The sequence below is a fragment of the Lycorma delicatula genome, chromosome 2 (assembly GCF_047948215.1).
Source record: "Lycorma delicatula isolate Av1 chromosome 2, ASM4794821v1, whole genome shotgun sequence".
NCBI lineage: Eukaryota > Metazoa > Arthropoda > Insecta > Hemiptera > Fulgoridae > Lycorma > Lycorma delicatula.
This window is the reverse complement of record NC_134456.1, coordinates 7,783,142-7,806,353: the sequence shown is the minus strand read 5'-3', so window position 1 is coordinate 7,806,353 and position 23,212 is coordinate 7,783,142. Positions and strand designations below refer to the sequence as shown.

The 23,212-nt window shown below is 30.3% G+C and overlaps 1 protein-coding gene across 1 annotated transcript in view; it reads left to right on the top strand.

Annotated features, from left to right (window-relative positions):
- Positions 1 to 22,909, top strand: part of LOC142320459 (protein inturned-like) — a 79,801-nt gene extending 56,892 nt beyond the window's left edge. Inside the window, exons 18-23 of the mRNA XM_075358251.1 lie at positions 4,314 to 4,486; positions 6,475 to 6,572; positions 12,447 to 12,630; positions 14,140 to 14,279; positions 17,529 to 17,687; positions 22,307 to 22,909. Of these exons, the coding sequence (XP_075214366.1) occupies positions 4,314 to 4,486; positions 6,475 to 6,572; positions 12,447 to 12,630; positions 14,140 to 14,279; positions 17,529 to 17,640 (707 nt within the window). The 3' untranslated portion in view covers positions 17,641 to 17,687; positions 22,307 to 22,909. The remainder of the gene's footprint in view (positions 1 to 4,313; positions 4,487 to 6,474; positions 6,573 to 12,446; positions 12,631 to 14,139; positions 14,280 to 17,528; positions 17,688 to 22,306) is intronic.
- The last annotated feature ends 303 nt before the right edge of the window (positions 22,910 to 23,212 follow it).

Here is a 23,212-nt window from a genome sequence, read left to right as displayed (position 1 = left end):
AGAAATATTTGTTATAAAACTCTTACTGGCCCGATTTCATTTAAATGTAATACATATCACATTTACAGAAATAATGCAATGCTTATGATTATTCAAAGTTTAATAAATGAAATCGGCCCACATTGTTTTGTAACAATTTTTTTTTTCTTATATGGAATGCTTAAAAATTATTTATTGTCTATTATTATATATCTATTGTCTATTACATATATTTAATGGTTTTTTTAAGAAAATTCTAAATTAATAACAGATTTTGATAATAGAAATGTAGTCTTACCTTTTTTGATATCACTGTTGTTTTGTTGAAAACAGTTTCATATATATTACAAAATTTTTGTTTTTTGAGCGGAAGAAATGATACCTGCGAGACTCTTACCATATGGTTTACAATTCCATTGTAATTTTTTTGGATATGGAATACTGCGAAAATCAGTTATTGGAAATTAATATAGTAAGTTTAACAAATATTTAAGAAATTAATATAAAATTTTATTAACATAATGAAAATATGTTAATGAATTATCTGAATTCTCAAAAAAAAAAAAAAAAAATATATATATATATATATATATATATATATATCTTATTGTTGGCCTGATTTTCAACCTCATCCACATTAACTACGTTCTTTTTTTTAGTAAACTGTCATTTTTTTTAGCTTGTTAAATAACATTGCATTAAACCAGCCCAACTTATTGAAATAAATAATTACTCCAAAAAGTAAATGTTTAAAAAACAATGGGGCTGAATGTGACCCGTATTTAAAGTATCAATTTTTTTTAAATTTTGATTTTCAATCTTGAAAATCAAACTGTATATATTATTAATGTAGAAAACATGGGAACTCTTTTTAAAAAAGAGGATTCCATGGAACCCAACTTGGTATAATTATTTTAAGCAAACTGCGTATGTATTACAAAATGTTACAAAATCATAAACCAAATTTTGTCATCACAATATCAGATGTGCTTATAATTAGTAAGTCCATATTTTTAACCAAATCACATGATATTGAATAATTCAATTATATTGTATGGATAGTTCTTAAGCATATATATACCTTTCGTATTTCTAGGGTATTTCTTGATAGACAGCAACATCCATAATGTTTTTTCAAAAACTAGGGTCTTATTTTTTGTGGGTGTAGAGGAGATTCAAAGAGAGTATATGGGTTTTCAGTATCCCAGGTCCAGTAGTTCTGTCTATTAACTTACCCACCGAGGTGAAACCGTGCTTCATCTGTGAAAAACATTTGATCTAAAGTCCCAATGTTGCCTCTAATGAAGTTCTTGAACCGTTGATAATATTGAACCTTTTAGAATAATTTAGAAACATGAGCCAACTAATGCTGATTATGCTAAAAGGTTCAGAGTAAACCTGTATTAATATGGACAGCATTTCAGCATTCTTCTCAATGCAGTGTGGGCTGAACCTATGATATGTTCTATTTCCAGCTTAGTCTCCAAAGATATAATTGAATATCTTGTAATTGCCGCTTTAATGTCCTGTACAACTTGCGTCATTAAAACTGACCTGTATTGAGCATATTTCTGGTCTAACACCGAACCTGTTTCACAAAATTTTTTAACTTGTGCATAACACTTTTTAGGGTGCTTTCTTTTCAAATTTCTCCCCGAATTTTTGCCAACACACAACATGAGATTTCGTCTCTAAATAAGTTTCCATCAGGAATACACATTCTTCAACAGTTAACCTCATTTTAACGAAAAATAATGCATGATTATACGACCTTGTTCAAAAGCCAATACTCGACATAGACAGGCAATAAATGTACAGCCAATAAAGCTCCAGCTCCAGTCATACAAACATCTTCCACATTATTTTATCCACCTAACACCAATATATACATTTTAACAAAATACATTTAGTAAAACTAATGGTGATGGGACCTCTTTCAAGTTGAATACTGTGTGTATATAATAGCACCTATTAAAAATATGATGTAATGGTTCTGTTCAGGATATATTATCTATTCAAGATTCACTGTTTTATATATAAAACAGTGTTTTCTACAAACAAACAAAAAAAATTTTAAATCGGACGAGCATTTAATATTGTTCATCATTATACTAATAGCAGTCCATACAGTAATCCTTTTTGTTGTTTTATTTTGAAAGGTTTCCATTTTGAATGTGTAGAATAAAAAGATGGATATCTTACGATGGTTTATTTTATATTATTTGTTTTTATATCCATGCAAAATTTCAGCCAAATCAATTGGTAAATCAAATACTTTTAATCAGTCAAGGATGTAACTTCTTCGCAGAACACATTGTAGAAAGTCAGTTAGGTGCTGTTTTATATCAGTTGTAACTAAATGAACATAAAATGTGAGTAAATGCAATAATTATTTAGATAAAAATGCAATTTAAGAGAAAAGACTAATATTTTCTTCAGTGTAGTTTTAATATTTTCCTTAGATGTTATACCAGATCATAAAAAAAAATATTTTTGTAAAAGTGTTAAAATCAAAAATAATTTTAATAACATTGCAATTAAGGTAGCCTGTGATGTAGTTATTGAGTAGAAATGTGTATAAAATCTGTATGGTTTATAGCATTTTAACATAATTCCTAAATTTTCTCCAACCAGTTTTCCAGCTACTGCCAGGTCTGGGTGTGTGTGTATAGATTAGCTATTGCAATCATCACTACTGGCTTGCCAGGCCTTACATAATACAATGTAAGTATAAATGTACCAGTTAATTTGTGGTCTTGAACAGACTCGGGTAGACCACTCCTGAGACATTTGGCTAACTGAAACCCAACCGCCAAAAAACATTAGTATCCGCAGTCTAGCTTTCAGATCCATATGAAAGCAACTGCCTTTACATTGACTCTAACCTTAGAACTCTCAACTTTGAAAATCAGCTGATTTTGCAATGACAAGTTTAACCGATAGACTATCTCAGCAGGTTATGTAATTCGTGTTATTACAGTAAAATTAATTAGTTAACAGTTGTTTTATATAAATACAAAGATTAGTAAATAATTATGTGCACTGCAACTATAAACCATTTCAATAAAAATAAAAAAACTTGTAATAAGTAATTTTTCAACAGAGTCCACTTTTTTCAGTGCTCTTCCGTTGTTGAACTAGCTTCTTTTTGCCCCAGAAAAAAGAATGTTTTTGGTTGAGCAACAAACCACTTTCTTCAGTTCATGTTCAGAGATGACTTTTTAAATGTCTGTTTGAGTGGACCTAATGAGTGACAGTCCTAACAATTAAGTATGTCTCATAATCTAATGAACGATACCTCAAACTTGATTTTCTAGATTGTTTCAGCTGTGTGAATAGCAGTATGCAGAAATGGGCATTATTATCATATAACAAAACAATGTCATTTGGCCATTTTCCTTGGCATTTGTTTCAAATTCCAGGTTTCAGCTTCTCAATAAATAATTTACTGAAATAAGCACTATTTATTGTTGAGCTTCTTTCTGATAATGTTCTATTAGTGTGCCTTGAGAGTTCCAAAAAATTTTTAGCATCAATTTTCTGGTGACAGTTGACTTCTGAGTTTTTCCTAGTATGGTTATAGATGTTTCCATTCCATATTCTGTAGTTTGAAATGATAAATCCTTGTTTCTTCACTAGTGGTGATTTTCCAGAAAAGCATTTTTTTTTATCATAGCTGGCCAAATTTTGTTGGCGGTGCCCAAACACATTTGTCTACAGCATTGTGAACTGTTTTGAGACCCACCCACCTTGCACAAACTTCATGAAAGTTAAGTCTATTGTGATTGTTTTATAGGCAGAACTGTGACTAATTTCTGGATCTTTTGCCACTTCACCAGTATTCATTTATCTGGCTTTCAGAATCATTATATGGATACTCTCCATATTGTCAGTTGTAACCATCAGTGATCACAGCTCCTTTTCTTCATGCATAATACATGTACAACTATTTTTTTAGATTTTTCAATCCATTCTTACATATCTTCAGACCACAAGAACCCCAAAATTTGATTACAGAGTGTTACTCTTTGTCAGTACAAATGGAAGGCCATGATTAATGTTGTGTTTGCAACAACAGAATTGATTTATCAATTTCAAATCTACACAGAAGTGTTAAAGTGAAAATAATGCATATTATGTGCTTGTGAAGAAAACTAAAGTGTTGCTAACAGAAATAACAAATATAAATGCATTGAGGATAATTACACCACCATTAAATAGCTTAAAACACAACATCAAAACCCTATGTATCAGCTTTTGTTTTGCTCTTTTTATGAAAACATTACAGCTCTATTTTGACATACATAATTTTTGTTTATTTGTTTGTTTATTAGCTTGTCCGGATGAGATATCAGAAGATTCTACTAGAAGTAGTATTGTAAGTGATGAAGTAGCTCCTATACTTGGTAGGCGAGCAGAGCGAGAAAGAGAACGAGCTGCTGCTGCTAGTGATACTAACAGCCATTCTAGACTCAGTGATTCTGATTTTTCTGATGATTCAGACTGGGTCAGTTGGCTTCTAATATTTTGGTTATTAATATATTAACTATGTAGCTTTTTTTTACGTTGGTATCAAATGGTATTATAAATCACATGTATAGAATTGAAATAGTTAGTATAAGTCTAGCTAGTAAAAGGTCTTACAATTTAGTACTTTTGTGAATATGAGAAACTGGATATTTTTTTCAGTATCTTTAACTTCTTATCTTTAAATAACTTCTCTCTTTATCTTTGAGATGTTCTAGAAATTTCTCATCATAGGGAAAATCACAATATTTGTTCAATATGTTCTTTGTCGAATTCTAAACTGATCTGTAGGCAGAATTTCAGGTTGTTTAACACCCTGGGGGTATAATTATTCTTTATGGTGTGGCATTCATCCTCAATTTTGGTGTGTAGGTCGGTTACATTACAAATCCTTATACTGCATTCCCATGACTTAGATAATCCCAGAATGAAAAATCCATTGGATTCAAATCTGACAAACATGGAGCCCAATCTACAGGTCCTTTGTAACCAATCCAGAGTTCAGGAAAGGTTTAATCCAGCCAGTGTTATATAGCACTCCTGTTTTGTTATGAGGCTTTGTCTTGCATGAACCAATCAGGACTCTCTCTAATGAAATCCAGTTCTCCGGTAACCAATAGTGCAGATTTTGTCTGTTGACTTCACCTTTCATATATAAATTATCCTTATCAGAAAGCAAAATACAGAGAATAGGAAATCCACATTCTCCTCAATCCTGTCCAAAAATCATTCACAAATTTCCATCCTACAATCAGGATCATCTTCTTCCAGTAAGTTGTTGAAGATGTTGGAACTTGAAATTTTACCTTCCTCAGGAGATGGTGGATCAAAAAATGTTCAACTCCAGGCTGATTTGCCAGATTTATTTCTTTGGACTGCCTTGGCAATCTTATCTTTTTGCACTGTATCATCAATCTGTGGCCTTCCCAATCGAGCTAGATTGGTAACATTACCTGGTCCCCATAACTTGTTAAATAACCTTCCCACATTCATGTATGATTCTGGATGACGTTGATTAAACTCATTACTAACATCATGATGTGAATAACCTTCACAGCTACACAACAGGTTGATTTCCCTCTGCAATAGCACCATTACCTGCAACCAGACAAAATTAAACAGGAATATTAGAATTTTCCCTTTGGTGCAAGATTTTTTGGACACCTGTAGATTGAGCAATAAATCATAGGTTACCAATTTATCCTCTACTTTCACAATTCTCTTTCTTCCACCCTTTATATCCTGATAGTTCTTACTTACACCCTCTTGTATTTTACCTAATGATTATTTCTGGGGCCTGTTCCTGGCCTCATTCCTACCACTTCATCTTATCATTCTTCTTGCCACTTCTATTAATCTCTGCTATTTCCTTGTTTTTCTCTTTTTTCTGCCACTCTTTTTTTATTGTACTATCCATCCCTACTACATTTTAATTTTCCAGTCACCCATTGATACTTCTAGAAACTTTTGGTTAAAGACTAATTGCTTGTACCATTAACATTGATCTTGTTTCACTAAAAGTTACCATTCAGGGTATTAATACAACTAAAATGCTCAATTGCTTGCCACATGCACAATTATTTGGGATATTTATAAGTTCCAAACAAAACTTGAGAGGATACCCCAACTGGGAATAAAAGATGTCAATAGTGAAATATTTCCAGGAACCAAAACTGAATCAATTATCCCTAAACTATATATATTTTTTTTTTTTTGACAAATATCCAAAAATATTTCTTAGTCATTAGTTGTATGTATTTATTCTTGAGAGCCTTGCATATTTAAAATGAGTTATAACTACCCATCATTCTCAGCTTTAAACATAGTTTAGAGGAAATAACATATTAATGTTTTTTCAAACTGCTTAGTTTATATTTTCTTAAAGTAGAAAAGAATTTCTATTTAAGTTCAAAGAATGGCTTGTTTGCATTGTATTTTAGTTATTTTAATATATGTTGTTATTTTTAGGAGCCAAGAAGAATGTTATATGGCAGTAGATCACTGGATATGTTGATGGATTTGAATAAAACACAGTTTTCAGATACTGCATCTACTATACCATCCAGGTATTTTTGAATTTTGTTCTGTTGAGTAAAAATATTTTGACATGTGTTATGGCAACATTTTTAAAATGAAGTTTTATTCAGAGATATCAGCTTACAGATGTATTGAAATTAATTCGCTGTTATTGTAGTTCTGTTATCCTAGATCAAGAGTATTGATGTTCTTGGCATCATTATCATTTTTGACAAACATAAAATTATACCATGAATGTATAAAATATACATTGATTTAATATGAATATCATGTTTTGTTTTTTTCTTCAAAATTAAGACTAATGACGTAAACATAAGCATGATATATGTGTAAATACAAGTGTGTTTTTAAAGTAAAAAGTCTGTTTTGAAGTAATAACAAAACTTAAAAAACTTCATTATATATGTGTAAAAACTAACTACATTTATTTACTATTTCTAAATAGCTACTTTCAACTTCAGCACATTTTTCATAGTTTCACTAGCTTCTTCATTCCCTCTTCAAGAAATTCTGCCGCTGGTGACTTAATCACACAGTAACACCATTTTTCAATTTGTCATCGTTGTCAAGCCTTTGTAATGTCAACCTCTGTTTAAGGTAAAGAAGAAAGGAATTGCCCGGAGCTAAGAAAAGAGCTATAGGGTAGATGATTGAAGATTTTCCAATAAAAGTTTTCTTATCACTATTCTGTCTGATTTGCCGTGTGTGACCAGGCATCACCATGCAAAATCAAAATGCCATGGGATACCATCCCAGATTGTTTCTTATAGCCCTTCTAAAATTGTTTAATGTTTTCCAAGTCAACAAAAAGACAAAGCAAGATACCCTTTTTTTCCCAAAAAAACAATAGCCATAATATTCTTTATTGAACATTCTTGTGTAAGCTGCTTCAGTTTAGGAGATGATGAACATCATCTTCATATTGACTGTTTCTTTGTCTTGGTGTTTGAATAAGAAATCCAGGTTTCACCTCCAGTAACAATATGATCAAACAGTGATCACCTTCATTTTCATAACACCACAAAAATTCATGCGCGTCATGATTTTTCTTGTGTGTCAGTTAACATCTCAGCGCCCAGTTGGCACACAATTTTTTATAGCCCTTTTTTTTAGTCTAAACTTCATAATCAAAGATTGTGAAACATCAAAGACAATTGTGAAATGATCAAGTGTAAATTTTTTTGCCAACTTTTTTAATCAAATCAATGGCCAACCACTGCATACATTCATTTATCCTTCTCGAAACAAACATCTGTCTCCTTACTATAGCATTACCACTAATATTTAGCCTGTAAATTTCACAAATTTGCCTGTGAATTTCAACTGCAGAATTGTGTTTTTTCCATCTAAAATCTGATTATTCCTTGGACTTAACAGGATCACAAATTGTAGCACTCTTTATAAATAGAAAAATATAAACAACTATCAATAAATTACTAAATTATTGTTGCTAACAGTTGACTATTGATTGAAATAACTGAGCTATTCACACGCCATCTTTCTGTTTACATCCCATATGTAGACAGCAAATTCAAGACATACCTTACTTCAAAAACACGTTTGTGTAATAAATCATAAAATGGTAATATAACAGTTAGTGTATAGGTTCACATTTATATAATATTAATTTCTGATGGTATTAATTTAGCTTAAGATATTTTCTTAGATTTTTCATGGATTGTTCATTTTTTTTATAACCAGGAAGGTTATTTAGAAAGTTAATCTGAATATAGGTAGTGTTGTTTGAACATAAGGTAGCTTAGTCTTTTTAATTATTTTATTTTCATTTATTTATTTATACCACTTGAATATAGGTTTACACATTTATTTAAATGAGCCAGTTGGAATAAGGAATAATAAGAATATTGTTGATGGTAATAAAAAGCCTATTAATTAACTTTGCAAGTAACTAATGAAAAATGCATGCGTGAAAAAGTTTCCATATTTTAACAGGATTAAAAAATGATGTTAGTAGTTAAAATAATCATTTTCAATATGGGTTGTGACTATCTGAATTTAATTTTTTTTTAAATGTTCCATTGTGCTTCTCAGATAGACATTCTCTTGGCATGGATTGAATTCCAATTAATTATAATAGTTTTATTTCTGTTACTTAGTATGTAAAATTATTTGGCATCTAGTTAGACAATAATTTTTTTTTTTTTGTTTGATAAGATTGAATTTGTTTCAAAGTGATCCATTCATAAGTTTCACATTGAAGTTTCTTAACATGTCCTTAAGCTTGTTATCATTATTAAATAACTATTATATCTAATAAATAAACTTGTTATTCCAATTGTTACATAATAATAAATTTTATAGATCATGTCACAAATATGTATAAGGTAAAAAATTGCTGTGATTAAAGTCTAAATTAATTAATTATTTAAAGTATTGATATAAAAAGAAGAATGTTTAGGTAAATAAATTGTGTATATTAAGATATTACAAAAAAAAATTATTACAAAATAATTCATAATTATAAAGGCGTTATTGAAAATTATTTGACCACATATTTATGTACACATTGAATAGAATGCAAAAATTTCAGATTTTTTGTTTTTAAATATTTAATTGGTGTTATTTAAAAGTTCATTGACAGAGTAATATTGTTTGTGTAAAGAAACTCTTGTGATTACATTATAAATAAATTGGTAGGAAGATTTTTTAAGTAGTTTGATAGTTTATTAGAAATGGCAACGGATGCTTAAGAAGGCCCTTTCTCATAAGCTAGAGTATTGTGTTGAGTTATAAAAAACCAGTTCTGTTAGTGTATCCACCGGGTTGGTCTAGTGGTGAACGCGTCTTCCCAAATCAGCTGATTTGGAAGTCGAGAGTTCCAGCGTTCAAGTCCTAGTAAAGCCACCTATTTTTACACGAACTTGAATACTAGATCATGGATACCGGTGTTCTTTGGTGGTTGGGTTTCAGTTAACCACACATCTCAGCTATGGTCGAACTGAGAATGTACAAGACTACACTTCATTCACACTCATACATATCATCCTCATTCATCCTCTGAAGTATTATCTAAACGGTAGTTACCGGAGGCTAAACAGGTAAAAGAAAGAAAAGTTCTGTTATTGTGGTTTGGTAGAGATGGATATTGTTATAATTTTTTTTTAAGAGTAGTTTACTTTCTCTTTTTTTTAACAGATAGCATATTCATAAATATAAACACAGGGATAAGTTGACATATTCAATTTTATAAATATCAGTCAACATGATTCATACATATGGGCACAAGACAACGATATGACAACCCATATTTGTATCTTGAAAACTCGTTCTGTTTTTGAGAGAATGGGAATATATATATATGAGCACAATAAATACAGGATGTACAAAAAAGAATATTGGGATTTTAAACCTATTTAATATCTGTTAACTTTGACTTACAGTAATGAGTCGCAAATAAAATGAAAGAGTAACTCAAACAGTTTTTCCTACCAGTCTTCAATGTGAGATTTTTCACCACATGGGCCATACCTAACCAGTTGGAGAGTTTGTCCCATTCTTTGACCAACATGTATGGAGTATGGAGTAATGAAATTAATAGCTGCTTCATTCCTCTGCCTCAAGTCAAATAGATCAGAAGGTAGACATTAGACCTTTATAAAGCCACAAAGGAAAAAATCACATAGGGGTCAGATTAAGTGACCTTTGGAGGCCTCTGCAAACAAGCTGTGTCACCAGGTCAATGACAAACAATCCAGTAGTCGGAGAAAACATTCAACCGATCTTGTACAGAGTTACGCCAGAAAGGAAAAGCATCGTCTTGTTGCCAGATAAAATTCTCTGTTCATGTATGCAGCGTATCCATATAAGCAATTTATGTTATGCTTGTTTCAGTGAAAAAGAATGTCTTGTAAAATTGCTGTCAGGACATTGCACAGAAAACATTTAATTTTGGGGAGTCCCTTTTGCATTGTAAGAATTCATGGGGATTTGAACCCCCCCAGATAAGGACATTATGAGTGTTAAGTTTTCACTGAACATAAAACAATGAGGAAAAAATGTCATCATTTCAATTGTAAAGTCGGCACAGCCAGTTTAGTCTATTGACCTCAAAGCCTGTTACAGCTGTAAATAGTATGGGCACACATGTAAGAGATTCCTTAAAACATTCCACACTGTCATCATCAGCATTGCTAGTTCATGGCTGGGCTTTATAACAGATGTTTTAAGACCATGCAAAAATAACCCTGACACATGGAACATTTTTTTTCAGACACCTTTGGTCATCCTATACTCTTCCATTTATACAGATATCCGGTCATTCCAAACTGATTATGCCATCAATGAATGTTATTGTCACTTGGAGAATCAATTAGACTTTCTTGGGAGTACATGTTGAACTGTAACCGTAGATTCACATTTAGTAAACTGTAAAACACCAAAGGCTTTCTGTTCATTAGTTGCCATCTTTGCTTGTAGTGCTGCCAAGCAGAAAGGTGGGGAATCAATTTTTGGCCAAGCACACAACTATAACTGTCCATTTTGCTCTTTAATTCTAGCCTTATCAACATACTACACCTTATCCAAGAGATACTATTACAAATTAAAAACTCAATATTATTTTTTTCTATATTCAGTATTTATTTGAGAATTCTACCCATGTGAATAGCAATGTTACATCTACCTGAGAAGCAGAATGCAATGATTTTATTCATATTTAAATTTATATGATTACAATCCATCCAGTGAATAATTTTTTGGAGTGCTGTCTTACAATTTTCAATTCCTTTTATATAATTATCCTCATATATGATCGTGTCATCTGTGAAAAGGAAGTGAATGAATATAATAATAGAAGATTTTGAGGCAAATAATTAATAAAGAACAAGAAAATCAAGGGACATGAGCACTTCCTGTGGCACTCTGTTCTAAATCTTGAAGTGAGAACCTAAATTCTATATGTGTATTCTTTACAAAAAATGAAATTTCAACTATCTTGTATTTACAGTTGGTAAGGAATGACTATGACTAACCAATTTTAAGCAGCTTCTCTGATACCTTACCTACTAAGTTATCATCAGTAAGAAATGTGAAACTAAATTAAATGCTTTTCTGATCACAAAAAATTGAAAATGGGATCTTTTTGTTGCCTAACCAATTTAAAATATTTTCCAAAAACCATAAAATGACTATGTTAGTCTACTTTTTTTTTTCAAAAAACCATTCTGAAATCTTATCAAAAGTTTCACTTTTTAATAAATATTAAAAGTCTTTTTTTTTTAATTTTTCGTAATTCTTTAGAAAATGTGGACAGTAACAAAATTGATCCATAATTTTGTAAGTTAAGTATCAAACCTTTTTTTTAAAGAAGAAAATAATACAGAAATCTTAAGACAGCTGGAAAATACACCGATCTGTAAATATTTAGTAATGATATATTTGTAAGTGGGACAATAATAATATCTACAACTTCTTTTAAAATATTGGGAGTATTTATAATTATATTTCCAGCTGAAATATAACATTATGTCTTAGGCCTACTTTTAAAAAATGTAGAAATAAGTTTGCAGAATATAAAAATTGACTGTCAGATCTTTATTTGGTGTTGATAAATGTGAATATTAAGTTTTTAGTAAATTAAAAATTCTGCCACTGTTTATATTTTAATCATAATCAATTTATTCTCAAAAAAGTAAATAAGAATATTTTTTACCTGTATATCAAACCAGACAACTATTTTTGTATTAATACTTTCCATTCAAGAAAGGACCCTATTTTAGTTCAGTTAAATTACCTAACTTAACTGCTGTTAGTTATTTTTTCGCATTCCTTTCACCAAGTTTGGGAATCCTTACTAATTTGTTTTTTAGTTTTTCTTTGATTTAATTCTCATAGAATGTGTAGGCTATTTGAAATTTTATGTAATTTTTTTTCTTTTTTTACAGTTTATTGGCTGGAAAACAAAATTCATTGTTTCATTATGTTCAATTGGATAAATTAGAAGGTGTTATGCTTTGTCCACCAGTTGGTCGGGAGACAAATCAGCCATTATTAAATCTGGTTCTAGAGAAATTTCGTTCTTCAGCTCAAACTATACACTCACTGCTACAAAATACTGTACAGTTTAAGGTACGTGACCTACTTTAATATTATATTTCTGTATAATAATTATATAGATTTTATTCTCTAGTGAGAAGAAGCTGTGTATGCATGTTTGTGTGTGTTTTCTCTAAAATGAGTGTATTATGATTTCTTGATGTACACAGTCTGTTCTACTCATTCTCATGTCTCTTGTACATTTGATTCACTTCAGATACAAAAAGGCATCAGTCAGAGTTGCTTTCTTCGTTATAGTTATGATATTCGTTATAGTCAGTCTCTATTGTAAATAGTGTGAATACTCATTTGCAGAGTATATAATCTGCATTTCATACCAATGTGAAAACAAAGTACGTTGTGTACTAATGTACTGCACTTGATTCTGTGAAAAGGTAACAGAAAACCATCTTTTACTGCTCACTTTCTCTTGGAAGGCTGGCATGGAATGCTTGTTATCTTAAGAATACGTTTGGCATTTTTTTAGTGTGATATATCTATGTTAGAGCACCTTCAATCATGCACCTAGCAAGACTGGTGGATCTTTTTCATTTTTATAAATTTTGCATCAATTTGATTTCTTTATAATAACACTAACGCAACAGTTTACGTAACTTTTATTTTATTGCTTTTCGTTATTCTCTGTAGTTTTCTTTTATTACAATATTTGTAAAAGACAAAATCTTTTATCTATTTGTTAATCCTTTGTTAATGACCCTATTCCCATATGTTCATAAATATTATAGGTTAATAATTTTTATAATCAAATAAAAAAATCAGCAGATGTGAGATTCATATAGTTTTTTTTTAGATTCCTGTAAATATTATTATAAATACATTTTTTTTTAAATGTCTCCTTTATTGAGTCTATGTAAAAAAAAATAAAAGCCAAAAAAAATGAACACATAAAAAAGTAGTTTAATAAAAACTAAGACCTCTCAATGATAAGATTGAAATGATCACTACAATGGTTTGTCACCACTGTTGTGATGGCACATAATACAATAAATTACTTGAACCATTCAAAAATCTTTAAATGGAGTTTTTTTTCAGAAATTTGAGGCAAGTTGGAAGCTACCATTCTTGAATTAAAGTAGGGACTCTCCTTCAAGCATCCTGATGAGGACATCAATATACTCTGTTATAAACTGCCCTTGTGAAAAGAAAGCTTACTTTAAACATCTCAGAAATTGTAGTATATATTTTTATATAACAATTTACAGCCTGATGATGGTTGTATAATTCCTCATGAGGTAGCATTTTGTAATGTTGTGAAAGAAAAAGAAAATTCCAATGCAAGAATAAAATTCCAATGTCCTGTTTAATAAATCAGTGCCCATAGGTTACTATTGAAATTAATCATTGTGGGTGCAATTTTATTCCATAATTTACATATATATTAGTGACTAATAAATGTAACAGGTTTATACCATTTAAATGTAAAAAAGTAAGTTCTTGAAATAAAAATAATACATAGCATTTATCTATGTATTTTATGTATTAATTCTAATAATTTTCAATTATTTTTTAAATTTCTTTTAGAAGTTAAATGCTCAAGAAGTTCATGAATCCCTAATTAATAAGTCATTAGTTGCAATTAAAGAATATGGAGTATTATTTGAAGCAGAATTAGAACAAGGCAAGAAATCATCTGTGGTTTCATTAAATTTTTGGGTTGTTGGGTAAGTTATGTTAAAATTAGCTAAAAAGTAAATGTACATGTGATTGCTGTTAGATTGTATTACGTATTCATAAGAATTTATATATAAAATTATAATAAAGAAATAAATATGAATTCTCATAAAAGAATACATAAAAATTAATTGTTTGCATCAGTATGTAACTACACATTTTATGATAATGAATACCTGGTGTAAATTAGTTATATCAGGGATGGCAACTCTTTGCTGTGGTTCTAACGTCCTGTAATTCAGGACAAATCGAAATACAGGGTTGTCATAGACGCTTGTTGACACAGTGGGCATACTGCTGATTCAGTGACTTTTAATGCAGTGGAGGTGGCTCTGGAGATAGTCGTGCCCTATCTTCATTCGAAACTGAGTAACTGCTTCAACCCTTGGAAGATCTACTGGCACTCATACCTTTTCGTCAAGTAATGATGCCCATTGCTTTTCCTTTAACTCTAGCCACCATTTCTGCTCTAACTCTCCCATGATTGATGATTTGATTAATTTGCTTGCCGTCACAAAAGGTGTTAGCTTATCAGGCTTTTACTTTCTGGCACAGCCAGAAGAGTTCCCAAAGGAACTCTTCTGGAATATTCTCTTTAATCACATTATGCTCAATATCTGCAAGTTGAAAAATCATTTTCAACTTGAACAAAGCAACATCAAAAAATTACCTAATTAATTATAAAAAAAGATGTGATAGAATCTGTTTACTTATTAAGATGCAATATGTTAAGTGTTATGATATACTTATAAAAAATAATTAAAAAACAAATCATAATTCTGAAGGCACTGATAAAAATTATATTTATGAACACTTTGAATAGAGATGTAGAAAATTCAGCCTTTTTAAATGTTTTTTAAGTTATTATTAAAAAAAAAATTAACAGTAAATTGCTTTTAGAAAATCTTTTAATTTTACTTTAATAAATTGGTGGGAAGATTTTTTTTAAATGGTTTAGTAACTTCTTATTTATTTATTTATCATACTGTATATAGAAGTGCTGTGTCTAAAATATTATAACTAAATATTTAAACAGTTATAATAGCAGAGTATTTATATATTTATGTAGATATGATTACAAATTTAGTGTAGCAGATTGACATCCAATATTTAAAATTGGTTACAGAAACATAATCGACCATTTTCTCATAAACCAAAGTATCTTGAGTTACATGAAAGCAGTAGTTCTATACTTTTGTTTTAGAGATATCTAATTTTTTTAAGTATAAGTGGCTTTCTTTTAAACAAAGAATGCGTTTTTATAAATTTAACTGCGTAGATAAGTTAATATGTTTAATTTTCTAAATGTTGGACTACATAAGTATAAATTATTATACTTATGTCAACCAAATAGTGATTTGAACAGCCCAATTTTATATCTTGAATGACCTAAGTGAATAAGCTGGCTTTTCTAATTATAAAAATCAAATTTTTAACCAGAAACTGTCTCTTGCTGAGCAAATTTGGTATATTGCTGTGATGGATTATCCACATGTCAAGTCATACTTCATATATTTTCCTCTCAACAGACCCTCTTTATCTTTTCATTACCCTCTAATTACATACTTGTCTAGATGTTATGAAATTTCACACTTAGTTCAAATTTGTATACAATGTGGGGTTTTTTGGCTTCTGGGGGTCTTTTTTCATATCCTTTGCCCATTTTTGAATTTCTGTGCTACTCAAAGACAATTGACTTATCAGAGAATCTGCACCATATCCCATTTTGACCAGAATAACAATGTTTCAGCTGATCTTCACACAAAATTTTATGTTACCTCCACTACTGTAAATTGTAATTACTCATTTTTATACCAAAGTCTACATGCAAAGCTTTATTGTTTTTAAATTCATCAAAAACTACATACAGTAGTAATCTATTATAACAACATTAGCTACATTAATAACCAATCTATAGGCTTTATTAGTTTAGATCTATGGACATATTAATTAAAACATATGCAAACACCATTGTTCAAGTGTTTCCAATCAAATCACTGCAAAAATAACACTACTTAGCTGTTTCAAAAATTAAATAATTATACCTTTGTACAACATGCTCACCAAAGGTAATATATTTTCTAAAGTTGGTAAATCATGGTGTACATAAATTTTTACTAACCATTCATTCTTTATTAAATACCTTTTAGCTTCTAGTACTCTTCAGGCAAAGAAGAATACTAGAAGTTTGCTCCATACAATAAAAGGGCTTAATCTTTTTCTTTCATCGAGTTAAGCATAGAATTAAAAAAAAAGATGTTCTTGTAGACTTATGTGTTGATAGTAATTTAAAAAAATATCAAATCAATGATACACAACCAGATATAGTTCAACTTGTAACTTTTTCATCTAAGAGTGACAGTTACTGTACAAAATGAGATTTCTTCACTGTTTTGTATACATCTTTTACAAACTTACATTTTTAAAGAAATAAGGCAATCTCTCATTGCTCATAATATACTGGAATCAGTCTAATAGGCCTGTACAATGTGACTCAAGACTTGATTTAGTAATTTATTTACTTTTGTTATTGAATCGCCTCATTTACTTGTACAACCTGTAGATCATAGGCCTTGAAATGTAGACTCCTTAGAACATATCAGTATTGATTCTGATGATGTACACCTCTAACAATTAACATGTGTATTCCTTTGAAATTTGTGTGTTTTTTGGCTAAAGATCTTAGTATTTTCCAGTATGTAAACTAAACTGCAGGAGGTATATGCTTTAGGTTATGTGTAAAACTTCTAAAATACCATTAGCTCTCTGGTTATGATGGTTTATCCCCCAATGTTTTTAATTTTTATTATTGAATCTGTTATCATATCTGTTATCATTTTTTTCTGTCAATTATTATCATCTTCATGGTGCAGTACAGCACTGTTCATTGAACGCAACATTCAGTTCAATCCGTTAAGTGAGGATGATGAGAAGTATAAGAAATCCTGATCAGAAAAAGTTGACTAAAGAAAGATAACTCGCCAAGAGGGAGACATTAATAGTAGTATTTCATTTATTACATTCCAAGTTATCAGAATATCACAGTGACACATGCAAACATGAGATTGATACTTTTTCATGTGCCACTCTGTGTTACCTCTGCCCATTGTGAGTAGATTGTTATGGTTGCTTTTAACTTTTTAGCTGTTACAAAACTCATTCTGACATAATGCACATTATTGATTTATCTTTATCTTTACATAAAATATTTGTCCTAATATTAATAATTTATATTTCAGGCGTCTGTTCTTCATGCCTAATGCAAAAGAAGTTTATGTTTGTTATGAAGAGTCAGCTCCACAAAATATGGTTGAAATTGCATTCAGGCTTGCTCTAAGTGCTTCGGGTTAATTGTTTTATTGTATTTTAACTAATTTCTGCTGCTTTATAATTGAAGTGTAAGGTGTATTAAGAAATTTGTTATTTTTTTATTATCATAATTTCCTTGCTTTATTGCTTTAAACTATTCTTCATTACTGAAATTAAGATTTTAAGTAATCTTTTATTATTTAATTTTAATTTCAAGATTTGAGATCTCATAATATACTTCAAGACCATTTATAGTTAGTTGGTCTTTTACATAAGATAACAGCCCCTTACTGAATAGATGCAATATATTAGCGATTATATATAAGGGATGCAGTATATAATGTACCTTTTCACAACTGAAAAGTTACATTAGCTTGGTGGCTATGTATCAATTTTCTTAATGGCGGTGATAAATGTAAAGCACCTGAGGAACTACAGTCAGAAGCTTTCTCTGTGAGTATTACAGTTGGTCACTGCAATGAACAGATTATCTGAACCGCTTGTAAAACTGAATTTCAACCAATTTTCAGTTTGCTTGATATATTTATGCAGAAAACTACTTTTGTCTCATTGAAGAAGATATTTGAAAACACTTCACACTTTCCCTTCTATGTATGGTGTGGGATGCTTGTTATTCTTTAATATGAGTAGGCTACCTTCAGTTGCATTTTCAATCTTGGGTCACCCCTCCTGTTCACATTGTCACCTCAACTGTGAAAACACCTGAAAGATTGACAGTTATCTTGACAAGTCTCATCTCAGACAATCAGTTCCGTTATAGTAGCCTTTCCATTTTTCTAGGTTTAGTCTAGAATTGAAGATTCTTGAAATTGTGCCTTATAAAGATTGTAAGAGTATGTTTCTCTTTTTAGCCTACTTATATTCAAGTATAAAATGTATATTCCTATGTACATTTTAGTAAGTGCCTCAGTTTACAAATAAATAAAAATTATTTGTGTTATTTAAATTAAGACTGATCAAAACGGACAAATATCTGATATCCCTGTTGAATAATTCCAGCTTTAATGATTGTCTCGTTGTTAAAGATTAGAAATTGTTTTTTTTGTTACTTTTTTGGGGGTCTTACATGAGCACCATTTTTAATGTTTTTGTTATTTAATAACAAATGATTTTACTTACCTCTTTAGCTGTATTTGAAAGTCAGGACTGTATTTTACAATGTTATTGAAGATGGCATTAAACAGATCATCATCTCTGATGGCTTATTCCTTAATAAACTGAGACAAATAACTTATAACATACCTAGTATCCTGCAGTGCAATTTATTGTGACATTTCAATGATTCCTAAAAGCTTCCCATCATCTTCCAGATCTACAAAATGGTAAGTACCATACACCTTAAAATGTTTGAAATCATTTGCCTCCAAAAATATAGTTTGATATGTGTGCCAAGAGCTGGTATATAATGTAGCCCAGTGTTTCTCAACCTGAGGGCATGAGCATATCGAAAAGAAAATATTGTTAAAAAAATTTATTAATTTTCCTGAAAGGAAAGCAAAACAAAACACATTCTGTCATAATAAATAAAAATACACATTTACACTGATATAATACACTTATAAATAGGATTGTATCAGAACTACACAATGTATTAATAATTAACTTAATGATTCCCTTCGGCTTGTCTTGCAGAGCAAAGTTTTTTGAAGGAACAAAGGAAGGAAGGAAGGACACTCTGACTTCTTTTTCTACATTTAGCTTAAATCTATATTATGTCTTCAAAGCAGCCACCACAGAAAATCTGATTTTGCAAAGGTAGGATGTTGAAAATGGTAATAGTATTCTAAATGCTCTTGTTTTCAATACAGAAAACTGATCATCCACCTCTGCCCAAAATTCAAAGGATGATTTATTACTGTCTTTTGATTTCACCACCTGCTGTGAACTCTATGAAGATTTCTTCTTTGGTAATTGAGAACCCTTTGGGAGTATTTTGAAATGGATCCCTAACCCACTCATAACTTGCTACCAAGTTGTCAGCAAAAACCTTTTTAAAATTCTTTGCCAGCATGGCTAATTGATTTTCAGTGGTTACAAAAACAACTTTCACTTGTTCTTCAACCTTGTAATTTTTAAAATACTCATCCACGTTTGCAAACATTTCTAGGTTTTTTTACTTTAAATTTCTGCTCCATAATTCCAATTTTCTACAAAAAGCATTAACTTTACCACTCGTATCGAACACATGTCTATTTGCTTGTTGGAGTTGAAGATGTAAGGTATTTAATTTCTTGAATATGTCCTCCAAGTCCTATTTCATCACAAATAAACCACCTTGAAACTTCTCAGCTTCCAGTCTGTTTTCCTCTTAATTCATTATCACTTAATAATTCATAAAGCATTGCAAAGATTTCCCACGTGATAACCATCTTGCCTCACAATAAAATAGTAACGGTGAATGTATTGCACCCATGTCTTTACAAAGTGCAAAAAAGATTTTTGATTTTTGATTTTAGGGGTCTCATTTTTGTATAAGTTACTATGGTTACAACCATCGTTAGCACAATATTCAGACCGGGACTCATTTCTTTAGAAGCCATAGCTTCTCTGTGGATCATGCAATTTGTCCTTACATACTGTATTTATTTTTGTTTCATAAATGCTTGTATACTTAGGAATCTTCCAGACATTAAATGAGCACCATTTGTGCATATTCCAACACAATTTTTCCATTCTGTTTGCCTCATTTATAAAATTATTTAAGATAGAAAATAATGCAAATGCTGTTGCTTTGAGTTCTTTAGATTTCCTCAAAACTACTTCTTCTACTATTGACATACAAACATAAGCAAAATCCAAACATAAGCAATGAAATAAGCATCTTTATTGCTATCTGTTGCCTCATAAAGCTGAATTGAAAACAATTTGTTATGCAACTACCCGAAAAACTGATGCTGAACATCTTCAGCTACATTACCAGTTCAACAAGTAACAGTATCATTTGTTAGAGGTATGGACTGCAATTGTTTGGTAAAATTATCTCCAATCATAGTTTCTACAATCTCATTTGCAGCTGGTAAATAAAATAAGCTCTTCACCAATGGTGAGGCTTTTTACATCTGACTATTTTATATGAAACTTTGTAAGAGGCAATTAAAGCTTTTTCATTCACCGACAAAGTTTTTTTTATAAAAATTATGTTTGCTTTTCATATGATTTTAATTTTAATTCAAAGAATTCGTAGGGTTTGTGATGTATTTACTATGATACGTTTACAAATGTCGTTAAGTTTATTAGGTTCCATAATGTCTGCTGCCAAAATTTTTGAGCAAATGACACACAGGAGCCTTTCTTCTTTATTTACTTCAAGTATTCTTGACAATATTTTTTTGATTTAATTTTCGGACCATGCTCATCTGTGTACTTGTTGATGACACACTATCATCTAGTGCTTACTTATGCCCACTTAAAAATTTATCCATGATTCTGTGTAAATCTACTGCCATTAATATTTTATACCATGAATTGCAATTATCACGCAAATTACAATATACACATTCATGATAGATTCGATAGTAATAGAAGGGTCGACTCGACTGAGACTGCCTGGAATTGAATTAGGTGCAGCGTTTATACACGTTTGCACAGACATTCTAGAATGTTCGGGACAAATCAGAACTTCTCACAAAGCCGCAAGTATGTCCAATATGGTGGACATAAGACAGAGAGCAATAGAGAGGCATCAATTCTGGTTTTGTCAATGCAGCGGATCGGTGTTGCGAAGTATCAATAAATTTACTTATTCTTGGTAATTTTTAAGCTTTTAATTAAGGCCATAGTGTTGTTTTAGCATAAAAATTCATACATTGTTATTATATTGTTATTATTGTATGATAAAAATTAGGTCACAAGTACTGAAAGGTTGAGAAACGCTGTTGTAGTCCCTTTTACATGCTTTACGATTTCTGACCTTAAAGGTTCAAATGATCAGTCAGGGACTTCAACAAGAATTCATTCACCAGTTTGCCAACAAAAACAGCCGAACAACTAGTACGACAGGTAAATGTGACCGCAATGATTTTTGCTTTATGAAAATAGTGTCTCACAAATTTCCACACCGCTAATTTCATTTTTCAATTATTTGCATATTCAACTTGATCAGTGCAAATTTCCGTGTATAATTGCTGTAGTCAATTACAATGTTGAACAACATAGGTAGCTATAATTATATCTTGCAAACCCATGAATAAATAAAATTATTATGGTCATGAAAGAAATTAGGAACTGGTCAGACAATTACTGACTCACATATCCTCTTTCATCAGGATGTCGTCCATTTGTTGCAATATCATACAACTCCTTTGTTGTAATATAATGAAATTATGTGGTTATCTTTACTAAAATCATTCCAAAGGGAAAATACCTTTATTCTGAAGAAATACAACTGCTTCTTCCTCATTCCCTGTCAAGCTTCTGATTTTCATTGTACCATTGGTGTAAACCATTCAGTAGCTCAAGCACAAATAAAATCATTTTACAGGACTCAAACGCTAACGTGATACACAATCATCAGTGTAAAACATTAGAGTGGCAGCCATACACAATGTAAGACTTTTTTGCCATAAATTCAGGCAAATGTGTGCATTTTGTTCTCTTCAGAGTCTGTTCACTTTGTTTATGTTTACTCAGATTCAGGAATATAATCTGACTAGATTTTTAAAAAAAATTATATTTTCTTTTTTGTTAGATCACTCTCGTATTTGCCCACCTCTATGTGGGTGGAATGAATTCCATGTGGATGGCAATCTGGCATATATCGATTTCCATCATCCTTGGAAAGAGTCAAAAGATTTGGAAAGCTGTTGTCATAATATAGCATTTAGAATGACTTTTAGCATATTGACTCAAAATTACTATAACAGGAGTCAGAATTATATCTTTGTTAATATTTTCTGAGATATTGAAGAAAGATTGAGAAAAATGTTTCAAAATGAAAATTTCAGATTAGATGCATATGGTAAGTGTAATCTAATATCTTAAAAATAGTAAAAATTGAGCTCCTTAAAGTTAAAACTATTTCAAACTGCTGTAAGTCTGATATTATATAATATTATATTATATTATTTTTATATTGTTAATTTTAAAGTATTTTAGTTAAATAAAAAATTATGTTTTCTATTTCCTTAGCTTTCAGTTCTGATCCTAGAACTATGTTTGTCATTCTCGTTTTGTAAATTTTATTTATACAAACTCATAATTTCAGAATTATGTTCACACTGAATTTCTTATTAAAAATATTGCTTTGAGACTTTCAATTAAAAATTACAAAAATAGTCTTTAAAAAAGTGTTTATAAAAAGTATTTTAATTCTTTTCCAAATTAACTTAAAAATCATTAATTACATTTGTAACCTATTGTTTAATACTTAACAACTGGAATATGTATCGAATAATAATAACATTAAAATTAATTTTAATTATAATGTATGGTAATTTATATTACAATATCTAACTGAGAAAAAATTATACAATAATAAATAGGGTCTTTTTTGCTTATTGCTTGAATTTTTTTTAGGATGTCATTTTTATATAGTTTTTAATGAATGTAAAAAATGTATTTTTCTTTGTTTCATGGAAGAATTCCTTAAATTGTA